The following is a 13,030-nucleotide window of genomic DNA, read 5'->3' on the forward strand; positions in this document are numbered from 1 at the left end:
TTTTTCATTTACTAAATAACTAACCTACTCTTATTAGAAAAAGTCAGCTTAGAGAAAAAGAGCATAAAAAGAGCTGTATTTCCATTTTCTACCCTCTCCTCTATAATCTTCAGCGATTGTCTAAGGGTACATTACTGTTAAGTCAAAGCCTAATTACAAAACGAAGGACAATCATTAACATGATAAAGACATAACTTCTCAGACATTTTCTATTAAAAAACAAAAACTATTTTGAAACATATTTCTGGTGCATATGTTACAAAGCAAGTATCAGACAGCTCCCACATTCTCCAGGGAAGGCTTGGAATCACCCTCAGGTCTGAAACAGAGCAGCACCAAGTCACCCTGCGTGATGCCCTGGGGTGCAGCCCGCTCTCCAGCGTTCACTGACCGCTGTTATTCGCAGTCTCTCCCTCAGCCACCTCCTCCAGTCCTGCTGTTTTTAGCTTCACCTCTGGGTGGTATTCATCATCTTGCTCATTGGAAGGTACAACTGACGTGACGTTTTCCTCTATTATTTTTCTTTCAGCTTCTCGCTCCAATTCTTCTATTTCCTGCAAGCGCTTTTCCAGTAATTCAGCCTGCCTTTTCTGCTTCTTTTTCATTTTTTTCTTTTTGTTTTTAGATATTTTTCCTATCTACAACATGTTAAGAAAATAGCACAGGTCAGTTTGCTTCTTTTTAAAGCACTATGCAGCAGCGTCTAAGTGCTGGCAACATGGCAAATACCAATACAGTCTGTTTTCTCAGGACTATTCAATTAAAATCACATGCCCAGACATGAGATCCACAATATGGTTAGCATTGCAGCAAAGCCAGAAAGAAAAAGAAACCAGTGCTGATATCAAGTAGTGGGGCTACTACCAGTGCCTGCCCATGGAGAGACACAGCTTAAATCCAGCAAGCTTTTTCCTTTTAAATTCTAAGAACTAAATATGCCGAGGCATTCCTGCCTTTAGATAAGAAGCGTCTCTTGCAAGCTTCATTTGCTGCTGCCTGTCTACGAAGTATTAACAATGCTCCCTCTCCTTACTGTCTTACTCAACTGTCGCCCAAACAGGTGTACTTCATTCATGTGTGGTCAACAGTGCTGTTTGTGCTTGGGTCTCACACACTAAGTTGTTAACAACAGCCAAGACAGCAGCAACTGTAAGAAATGAGCATATGAAGTAAAGGGAAAAAAAGAGAAAGTCGTGGTTTCAGTCTGCCTCTAGTCATGGCCATCTGACTTGGAAAGTACCAGCAGTGGGATCCTCCAGTCTTTCACAGAACCAATAATCAAAACAAGCTGCTCAAGCCACGGCAGAGCTCAGCAGGCCAGGTGGCAGAATTCTTACAGCTCCCCCTCCTGCTGGGACTCCCATTCCAGACTGAGGGTTGCTGGCTACACTCTGGAGTTCTGCACATTTCCTTCCAAGGGCTTTCGGGTCATAAAGATCTTTAAAACTTGCAGGTGACCCATCAACTTGAGATATACATATATTCTATGCTTGACTGGAACCAAACCTAAACCAGGTTTAGGTCCTCTGGGGTAGAATTTAATTCCGAACAGCCTGTTTCATTTGCTCACACTTGGTATTTTGATATGACCACACAGATAACGCTCTTTCACATTTAACTACTAGCTGGAAAAAAATTAGAACAGCAGCTTCAGAAAAAAAAGGTAACACAGAGGCAAATCAGAAATAACAGAAAGTGTTTGTGGAATAATCACACTAAAACCCTATCTCTATAACCTCACATTTTATCAGACTCAGCCAAAGGCACTCCAGAAAGTGCACAAGGAAAACACAGAATTTGGGACAACTCTAATTATCCCATTTCTAAAAATCACTTCACTTTTTCAAAACATTGTCTTGCATATTCAAGGATACACAGCATTTATAAACATGACTGTCTTTTACACTAAAATACATGACAACATCTGTGACTGAGAAAGGAACAACAACAAAAAAAGTAAAAGGAATTCCCTCAAAGAACCCTTAAAGAAAAGTTGTTGCAGAAAGAAACAAAAACTAATGTTACAATTAGAAAAGTTCAATAATGACTAGTCACTGTTGACAAGGAGGTAATATAAGTATACATGTAAGTACTTACAGGTTTTTGCTGTGGAGCGGTACTCACTAAAAACAAAACAAAGCAAAGTGAAGATTTAGAGTGAAACAGATACTTATCTTTTTGTAGGTAATCTGAACTGTAAAATGAAATAACTACCGCCTTTCATGGCTATGCAACTTAAACAACTGTTAAATATTAAAGTTTGTTAATCATAGAGCCCTTTCCCATGGTCATGTATGGATGTGAGAGTTGGACTGTGAAGAAAGCTGATCGCTGAAGAATTGATGCTTTTGAACTATGGTGCTGGAGAAGACTCTTGAGAGTCCCTTGGACTGCAAGGAGGTCCAACCAGTCCATTCTAAAGGAGATCAATCCTGGGTGTTCACTGGAAGGACTGATGCTAAAGTTGAAACTCCAATACTTTGGCCACCTCATGCGACGAGTTGACTCACTCGAAAAGAGTCTGATGCTGGGAGGGATTGGGGCAGGAGGAGAAGGGGTCGACAGAGAATGAGATGGCTGGATGGCATCACCGACTCGATGGACATGAGTTTGAGTGAACTCCGGGAGTTGGTGATGGACAGGGAGGCCTGGCGTGCTGTGATTCATGGGGTCGCAAAGAGTTGGACACGACTGAGTGACTGAACTGAACTGAAAGAAAGTTTATCCAACTCAAACAAATGATTGGCTCTTAAAAAGCAAAGCCATAGTGGTTCACATGGAGTCACTTCTCTTATTAATCTGAAATTAAATACTGATTCATTTCAAAAACACACAATCACAAAACACTGACTGATAAGAAATTGGAGAAGAGTGACACAACCCAACTTGTTTATAGACAATGAAATGAACAATTAATTTCCACATTTCAGAACAATTAATTTACACATCTATGTTTGAAAACTATTTCACAAGTTTATACAACTAAAATAAATCCAATACTACTGCAAATAGTCTAGAAATGGCATGAACAGACTTGGCCAATGTCAAAAGCTTGACAGACTATGGTTCCATGATCTAAACAGAAACCTGACGGTAGAAAACAAGATTCATAAGTGGTTCATCTGCCAACAGCCTCAGTTAGAGGCTTTCACTCTACAGTCCCCGTGCATACCTGACAACACGCTAGGGCAGGAAGCACGTGAAGAGAGGATGAAAGCATCATCCACACTCCACGGCCACCTCGACACCTGGTGAAAACCAGAAATAAAACTTCATACACCAATGCTCAAGTCAGTTGATCTTCTTTCACCCTGAAGTTCTTGTAACTAATTTTAAGTCCACCAGTTACATTGATATAACTATGCTCAATGGAGACAAGGAAGCATTCTGATGACTGTAGGTCGGCTACAGGAAACCTGTTACTATACACTCCTCTGTAGAGAAGTGGCCAATGCAGACAACATTCAAATGGAAATGAAGCAGCAGGTAAGAAGAATTCAGTGACCTTTTAAGGGAGGACAAAGCTAAGTAATTCAAATATTAAAGTACAACTTAATTGGGGCATCTTCCTTCTCAAGAAAACGATCTACTTATTACCAGTCATCGGGCTCTTATGCAACTTCCTAACATGTACACATTTAACTCAACTGATTCCTATGAACAACTCTGCAGGCTCTCAATGCCCCTACACAGACTGACACAAAGCTGGCCCAGCCTCTCACCTGCAGACCCTGAAGGAGGAGGAGCGCCCGCTTTCTGCCACTCAGTGGCCTCAGCTGCCATTCTTCTCACATATGCATCGTCCACACACATCAAGATGTTTTCCGGCTTTATGTCAGTATGAATGATCTTGCACTTACTGTGGAGATAATCTAACCCCTGAAGGACCTGATCACATAAAATCAGAAAGGAGTTATTAATACTTTTATTATTCAACATTTATTTGTAAAATAGTTACAGTCATTACAAGGCACAATAGGAACTTGGGCCAGATAGGAACCCAGCTCCTTCCCATAAGCAACCAGTGTATATCATTCTGGAGATAATTTATGCCCATAGAAGCAAATGCATTTAAACATACGCTTAATAAAATAACAACTTCGGTGAGATGTAATTTACATGTCACACAATTCACCCTTTTAAGTGTACAATAGAATGGTTTTTAGAAATGCAACGGTCATCACTATCTAACTTAGAACACGGTATTCACACAAAGAAGAAATACTGCACCCATTAGCAGTCACTCCCTGTCTCCTTTCAACTCCTCTAGCCCTAAGCAACCACTAATCTACTTTCCTGAGTTTGGACACTTTACGTTAAGTGGAATGTTACAGAGTGGTCTTTTGTACCTGGCCCAGTGCTTTCAAGGTTCATCCATGTGTAGCATGTAGCAATAACTCATTTATTTTAAATGCCAAATAATTTTCCACTGGAAATACCACATTTTGTCTAGTATTCAATGATGAACATTTGAGTTCTTTCCATTTTATGGCTACTATAAATATATTGCTATAAACATTCATGTACAAGTGTCTATGTAGAAATGTCTTTATTTTTCTTAGTAGTGCAATTGTTGGGTCATACTGTAACTCTTTAGACTTTCAATAAACTGCCAAACTGTTTTATACTATGGCTGCATCATTTTACATTCCCATCAGCAATGTGCAAGGATTCCAATTTTTTCATGATGGTCAATACTTGCCATCTGTCTTTTCATTTTAGTCACTCTGCTAAGCTGCTAAGTCACTTCAGTCGTGTCCAACTCTGTGCAGCCCACCAGGCTCCCCTGTCCCTGGGACTCTCCAGGCAAGAACACTGGAGTGGGTTGCCATTTCCTTCTCCATTTAGTCACTCTAGTGGGTGTGAATTGTGTATCTCATTGATCTGCATTCCCATAATGGCTAATGATGTCTGTACATTTCTAATATTGTAGGAAAGGAGAATTAGGTAGCTTTGGTACCCAGGCAATAAACTATAGTACTGAACTAAAAGAAACTGCTAAACCAAGATACTCACATACTTACCATATGTGTGTGTGTATGTAAATATATATATATAGCAAAAATTACAGAGTATGGTGACCTAAATGCAAGGTCAAAGTTTTTCTGGAATTATTTCCATAGGAGGGGAATTCTTTCTTTTCATAAGGAAAAAAATATTTTAAAATATAGTTCATGTTCCCATATATTATAAATTCTACGTGCTCAATAAACATTAGCATTTGATAAACAATTTCATTCAAACATTTTAAGTCATTTGGTGGTCTTGATCATGTTAGACAAGGAAGTGAGGAAAAGACAAGCAGAAGATATATATTGCTGAACAACTCAGAAAAGTTCTCAGCAAAAACCCAATGCTTCTGTCTACCTTCAGTCTTTGGCTAAACAATCTTGAAAATGAAAGTTCCTCAGTTGTATTCGATTCTTTGCGACCCCATGGACTATATAGTCCATGGAATTCTCCAGACCAGAATACTGGAGTGAGTAGCCTTTCTCTTCTTCAGGAGATCTTCCCAACCCAGGGATCCAACCCAGGTCTCCCACACTGCAAGCAGATTCTTTACCAGCTGAGCCACCAGGGAAGCCCAAACAATCTTAAGATGACAAAACATTAGTAAGTGAAGGCACAGAGATTTCACAAGGAGAGTAGAAGGAACATGAGTCTCTTAACCAAGATGAAAATCCTCACATTCATTTAAAAATTTTTCCTTGGAAATACTTTCACATGACTTCACTGACTGTGCATCAGTTGAGTTCCTATAACAGGCTGCATAGGCTTATAGATGTTTGATACACAGCAATAAACAAAGTTTCCTATCTCCATGAGGCTTTGACTTTTTTACCTTGAAATTAATATTTAATGTTTTAGATAATACTTCAATTAGAACATGTTTACATAATGTTTAAAATGTCAAAGGACCAACAGTAGGAAACATATCATTATATGTTTCCATACAGAATAAGGTTATAATTCTGAAGGGAACACAATTCAATGAGCCTGTATATATTCACTGGCATTCATGCATCATCTTTGTGCAAACTGAAGTATCACATGGAGTTCTTATATACGAGTAGTAAGAGAAATTCTGAGAAGTACAAGAAATTAATAGACAAGTACACTGATGACTTCCAGTCTGTGGAAGTGAAAGGAATAAGACTTTAAGAAAGTTTAAACTATTTTAAATTATTTCAACGAAAATTTCACTTCAATCATCAAATATTAACTCAAAGTTAAAATGTCAGCATCTTTCCAAAAATATCTTTCACTACCATCTCATGAACAAGTTGTTTCTAACTCTCCACCTTAGTTCTTTCATAGTTCTTAGGTTGTTTCACTGTGTGTGAAGCTACTTAGGTTTAAGAGTTAATATGATCCAGTATCCAAATGTGTTAAAATGAATTTCAATGAAAATGAGACACTTGAGATGAGCAAAGTGTTCTCAGTAAGAATTTAAGGTTTCAGATATTTAATCCCTTTCATGGATCACTGCCTTGTCATGGCAAAGGGGCTTGCATAACTCAGTGAAGCTATGAGCTATGCCATGTAGGGCCACCCAAGACAGACACATCATAGCAGAGAGTTCTGACAAAATGTGATCCACTGGAGGAGGGTTTGGCAAACCACCCCAGTATACCTGCCATGAGAACCTTCATGAACTATTTAAGAAGGTCAAAAAGATATGACACCAAAAGATAAGTCCCCCAGGTCTAAGGTGTCCAATATGCTACTGGGGAAGAGTGGAGGAGAAATACTAATAGAATGAATAAAGTAGATACAGCGCTCAGTTGTGGATGTGTCTGGTTATCCAAAGTAAAATCCGGTGCTGCAAAGAACAGTACTGCACAGGAACCTGGAATATTGGGTCCATGAATCAAGGTTGAGTTGTGAGTGATCAAGCAGGAGATGGTAAGAATAAACAATGACGTCCTAGGAATCAGCAAACTAAAATGGACAGGAATGGACAAATTTAATTCAGATGACCATTATATTTACTACTGTGGGCAAGAATCCCATAGAAGAAACAGAGTAACCCTCATAATCAACAAACAAGTCCGAAATGCAGTACTTGGGTGTAACCTCAAAAATGACAGAATGATCTCAGTTCGTTTCCAAGGGAAGCCATTCAACCTCACAGTAATTCAAGTCTATGCCCATTCCACCGATGCTGAAGAAACTGAAATTGATCAGTTCCATGAAGACCTAGAAGACCTCCTAGAACTGACACCTATAAAAGATATTCTATGCATCAATGGGGATTGGAATGCAAAAGTAGGAAGTCAGGATATACCTGGAGTAATAGGCAAGTTTGGCCTTAGAGAACAAAAAATAAAGCGGGGCAAACAAAGGCTAACTGAATTCTGCATTAGTCACAGCCAATACTCTGCTTCAACAACACAAGAGACAACTTTACACATGGACATCACCAAATGGTCAATACCGAAATCAAACTATTCCATTCTTTGTAGTCGAAGATGGAGAAGCTGCATATAGTAAGCAAAATCAAGCCCTGGAACTGACTGTGGCATAGATCATGATAGCAAAATTCAGGTTTAAACTAAAGAAAACTGGGAAAAACACTAGACCAGCAGGTATGACTTAAATCAAATTCTGTATGAATTCCCAGTAGAGGTAACAAGTATATTCAAGGGATTAGATCTATATGACAGAGTGTCTGAAAAACTATGGACAGAGGTCCATAGTACTGTACAGGAGGTGGTGAACAAAACCATCCCAAAGAAAAAGAAAAGCAAGAAGGCAAAGCAGTTATTTGAAGAGGCTTTACAAACAGCAGAACAAAGAGAAGGGAAAAATGAGAGAGGAAAAGGTACATCCAATTAAAAGCAGAGTTTCAAAGAACAGCTAGAAGAGACAAGAAGGCCTTCTTCAATGAACAGTGTTTAATAATGGAAGAAAACAACAAAAGAGGTAAGACTAGAAATCTCTTCAGGAAAATTGGAAACATCAAGGGAGCATTCTGCCCAAAGATGGGCATAATAAAGGATAAAAATGGTAGTGACCTAGTAGATGCTGAAGAGATCAAGATGGAAAAAAATACACAGAAGAACTGTATAAAAAAGATCTTAATGAACTGGATTACTACGATGGTGTGGTGAGTCACCCAGAGCTAGACATCCTGGAGTGTGAAGTCAAGTGGGCCTTAAGAAGCACTGCTGTTAATAAAGCTAGTGAAAGTGATGAAATTCCAGCAGAACTATCCAGATCCCTAGAGGACAGGACTTCCCTGATGGCTCATATGGTAAAGTGTCTGCCTACAATGCAGGAGGCCCCCTGGAGAAGGAAATGGCAACCCACTCCACTACTCTTGCCTGGACAATCCCATGGATGGAGGAGCCTGGTAGGCTACATACAGTCCATCGGGTTGCAAAGGGTTGGACACGACTGAGTGATTTCACTTCAATGGAGGATGCCATCAGTGTTTTGCGTTCATTATGTCAGAAAATCTGAAGACCCAGCAGTGGCCACAGGACTGGAAAAGGTCAATCCTCACCCCAGTTCCCAAGAAGGGCAATACCAAAGAATGTGCTAACCATTGGACAATTGCAGTTATCTCCCATGCTAGTAAGATCATGCTTAAAATCTTGCATGCTAGGCTTCAGCATTATGCGAACCAAGAACTTCCAGATGTCCAAGCTGTGTTTAGAAATGGAAGAGGAACTAGAAATCAAATTGCCAACATTCATTGGACTATAGAGAAAGCAAGGGAATTTCAGAAAAACATCTACCTCTGTTTCATCAACTACACTAAAGCCTTTGGCTGTATGAATCATGACAAACTGTGGAAAGCTCTTAGAGAGATGGGAATACCAGACCATCTTACTGTCTTCTGAGAAACCTGTATGCAGGTCAAAAAGCAACAGTTAGAATCCTGTAGGGACAAACTGATTGGTTCAGGATTGAGAAAGGAGTACAACAGGGCTGTCTGCTGTCACCTTGTTTGTTTAACCTATATGCTGAGCACATCATGAGAAATGCCAGGTTGGATGAGTTACAAGTTACAAGCGGAAATCAAGATAGGAGGGAGAAGCATCAACAACCTCAGATATGCGGATGATACCATTCTAAATGGCAGCAAGCTAAGAGGAACTAAAGAGCCTCTCGATGAGGGTGAAGGAGGAGAGCGAAAGAGCCAGCTTAAGACTAAATATTAAAAAAATTAAAATCATGGCATCCACCCCCTTTACTGCATAGCAAATAGAAGGGGAAAAGGTGGAAGTAGTGACAGATTTCCTCTTCCTGGGCTTCAAAATCACTGTGGATGGTGACTGCAGCCATGAAATCAGAAGACAATTGCTTCTGGGCAGGAAAGAAATGACAAACCTAGACAGTGTGTTGAAAAGCAGACATTACTCAACAAAAGTCCGTATAGACAAGGCTATGGTCTTGGCCACTGGTCATGTACTGTTGTGAGAGCTGGACTGTAAAGAAGGCAGAATGCCAAAGAATATATGCCTCTGAACTGTGGTGCTGGGGAAGACTCATGAGAGTCCCCTGGACGGGAAGGAGATCAAACCAGTCAATCTTAAGGGAGATCAACCCTGAATATTCACTGGAAGGACTGATGCTGAAGCTAAAGTTCCAGTATTTTGGTCATCTGATGTGAACAGCCGATTCATTGGAAAAGTCCCTGATTCTGGGACAGATTGAGGGCAGAAGAAGCTGAAGGCATCAGAGGATGAGATGGTTGGACAGCATCACCGATGCAGTGAACATGAACTTGGGCAAACTCCGTGAGGTGAGGGACGGGAGGCCTGGTGTGCTGCAGTCCATAGAGTCACAGAGTTGGACATGACTGGTCAACTGAACAACAACTGCACTCAACACAGTTAACCTTCCTCAAGAAATATTACTTATGTCTAACAACAAACAGAAAAAGAAGACTTGAACACGAGGAAAAGACTGTCGCTTTCAGGGATAAACTAATTAAGATAACACAAATCTTGAAGAAAACAGCTAAGACACAGCATGGAGCACTGTTAAATCATGACCTTGGGACTCAGACCACTCCTGCATTACTTCTCAATCACTCATTCACAAGGCAAGGTACTTAAGCTGCCTGACGTTCCATTTTCTTATCTATAAAAGGGGGAACATTATCCATTAGACAGAAATGTGGAAAGAATTAGAAATAATGTATGAAAAACTCACAGTATAATGTCTAGCTCACAAGAAGTTCAAACTAAATGGTAAAATGAACTAAGTCAGAAGACTTGTATTGATACTGACTTAATAAACATAACTTCGCTAAGTCACTTATTAAATTTCTCTGGGTCTCATTTCTCCCATCTATAATATGAATTGGATCTACCTGCTAATTATTTTAATGAATACTAATATATTTTTTAAATATATAGCTATAAGAATGATTTTATTTTCAAAAATAGCATTTCTGTTCTCAGCCAGTGAAATTAAAGCATCCCAGAATCCAGAATCAAAATATGATAGGCAATCTTACAAAAATTTATGCCAAATATTATGACAATAAAAAAAACGATCAACGAATCAAATTTCATGCTCAAAGATAGATCTCTGTAGCCTCACTTGTCTTACCACAGAACGTGTGTATCTCTTGCCTAAAAAACATACTTGGCCTCATCAGCAGGAGGCAGCAGAGATCCTCGTTGCCATCTGCCCCATCATGAGCCCCCAGGTCAGATAACCACAGACGGGCCAGGAACAGACGGGCCAGGAACAGGCAGGCCGCGTCCCACTCCAGGGAGGCGGCTCACACCCCGCGGGCAGGGGCCGGTTCTCTCCGTGTGAGGCAGCAGTAGTGCAGACCTACAGGCAAAGCGCTGGGCTGGGAGCCAGGAAATTTCAGTTCTGGTTCAGGAACTGACAAGCTCAGATTAAGTCTCTTCCCTGCCCTGACCTCAAATTCAGCCGTAAAATAAGGCACTTGATTAGGACAGTCTCTAATAATTTCTGTCGAGGCACCTATGCACCATGTGAAAGACCATTTATTACTGGTGTTAACAACATAAACTAACTCCGTTTCCACCTCGGAGTGCTAGAAATCGGTCCTGTCACATACAGAAAAGGAGGAGTAAGTTGGGAATAACACGGAGGTTTCACCTGAAGGTATCTCCCAGGACCTGCTCACCACCCACAGAAAGCTACCCCTCAAATTCTAAACTGCAAAGAGAAACAGAACAAGAGCAATTCTGCACATTCTTCTTCCGACTCTGGTCACAATACGGGCGCCTTCTGCCACACCAGAACAAAGGACACAGGACAAAGAGGGGGCGACCTCTGCTGATGTGGGCAAGGCCCCGAAACCAGCACCAGGGAGACCCTGGCCGTGCAGGGGAGTGCCCAGGGCAACAGCACCACACGGGGACACTGGTCCTTGCGGACACTGAGGGAAACAGCAGAGGGCGCTCCTCAAGCCACAGGCTTCGCTCCTGGGAAAGCTAAAGCTCCCAGGGGATCTCTCTTCCTCAGACAGACAGGAGGTAAACGCTACAAGCTGCTCCGACAAGCACAGGCTAGACTGAATGAGAAGTGTGGGAGACACCTGCCACGGTCACCGAGGACGAGGGCCACGGACACTTTCCTCATCCGCTCTGTCCTGAAATCTCCCTCTGCTCCTTGTTCTTTCCAACTCTGACAAGCGAAAATTAATGAGAAAGTTAAGTAGCTGTACTTCACTTCTGAATACAGTCAGGACAAAAGATAAAACACTGCCTAGCACTGCAGCAGCGCAGAGGAATGAGCTGGGGAAGGGGCTCGATTCCCTTGAAGGGAGCAGCTTCACCGAATTTCTGAGTTGCATACCCAGTACTCTGAGGAGGAGAATTCAAGTTAGTAGAGAATCATATGTACTACCGAATGGGCAAATCCAAGAGCATACAAATGCTTACCAACCAATTTTCTATTCTATAAATTGAACAATATTGGCTTGATCATAATGAATTCATGGATAACTAGGACCACTGACATCATTTAAATGGTAAATAAGTAATAAGTGTAGAAAAATTCATGATAACAGACTGCTGGGCGGGGACCTGATTCTTGGTTTTGTCTGCAAAGTCAGCTGCACCCAGAAGGTGGGTTTGAAAAAGAAAGGCATTTGGAAAGTCCCTTAGCTTACATACTGCAGTACATATCACCAATTAAGTAATGTACTTTAAAAATGATCTAATTGCTACTTCCACTATTAATGTAAAAGTAAACCATCTCCAGAAACATGAAGGCACACTTTTCACAAGACATGCTATAATGTAAAATGCTTCCTAATATTCGTGTGTAGACATTCCATAACAACACTAGCCTGCAGTCAAGAGCATGGACTCTGGATCACACCATCCGGATTCCAGCCTTGATTCCCACAGTAACTGTGGAACCTGGAGAAGCTTTTAATACCTCCTTCAGGATGGAGGTAAGAACACCCCTAGCCTCCTAAGGCTGTGGTGAGGACTAGACAGCATAACACAAAGACAACACTTAAAACAGGGAGTGCCTGCAAGAGCATAATGCATGTTTGTGATAATCATGATAACAGAAAGAGTAATGTTTCAAAAATCCCAGGCGACATGCTGTACCTGCATATCATAGCAAAGTCACCGTGCCCTTACCAAGCCTCATTTAATGGTAAGCTGCCACTTCTTCACAAGGTTTCTGAAAAGGGCAATGAATTAAACCATAAAGTTTTAAAAAGTAAAATATCAGCTATCCTTTTGGTTACATAAGAAAGTAAAAGCCATGCTTAAAGAACAGCATTTAGAACCCCATCACCTGTGGTATATCTTGAATCCACCACAAATAACAATTACTGCCATCACAGCACCATTTCTTCTTTCAGCTTTAGAAATAAAAGCTAAACATACAATTGACTTCAATAAAGCTGATTTTAAAAGAAAAAGAAATGAAAGCTGGGGGTGGGGAGGAACAGACCCCACCTGAGGTCAGGCGGGGGTAACAGACCCTGCCTGGGGGGGAGGCAAGGGGGTATTCTCACCATCATCACCAGAGGATGGCCCCTCCCAATCCTGCACAAGGTCACCAGGAC

At 40.9% G+C, this 13,030-nt stretch overlaps 1 protein-coding gene across 9 annotated transcripts in view; it reads right to left on the reverse strand.

Moving 5' to 3' along the window:
- The window catches only part of SRPK2 (SRSF protein kinase 2), a 248,353-nt gene that overhangs the window by 29,126 nt on the left and 206,197 nt on the right, over nt 1-13,030 (reverse strand). For all 9 annotated transcript variants that reach the window (XR_016036973.1, XR_016036971.1, XM_088834228.1 and 6 more), the window contains 3 exons: nt 3,723-3,888; nt 2,098-2,123; nt 392-638 (listed from right to left, as the gene is read on the reverse strand). Coding sequence is in view for 7 of the 9 variants with exons in the window: in XM_088834228.1 (XP_088690354.1) it covers nt 392-638; nt 2,098-2,123; nt 3,723-3,888 (439 nt within the window). In the remaining 2 variants the exon portion in view is untranslated. The remainder of the gene's footprint in view (nt 1-391; nt 639-2,097; nt 2,124-3,722; nt 3,889-13,030) is intronic.

The sequence above is a fragment of the Moschus berezovskii genome, chromosome 3, assembly GCF_049115385.1.
Source record: "Moschus berezovskii isolate FMDL1 chromosome 3, NW_MosBer_1.0, whole genome shotgun sequence".
NCBI classification, from domain to species: Eukaryota; Metazoa; Chordata; class Mammalia; order Artiodactyla; family Moschidae; genus Moschus; species Moschus berezovskii.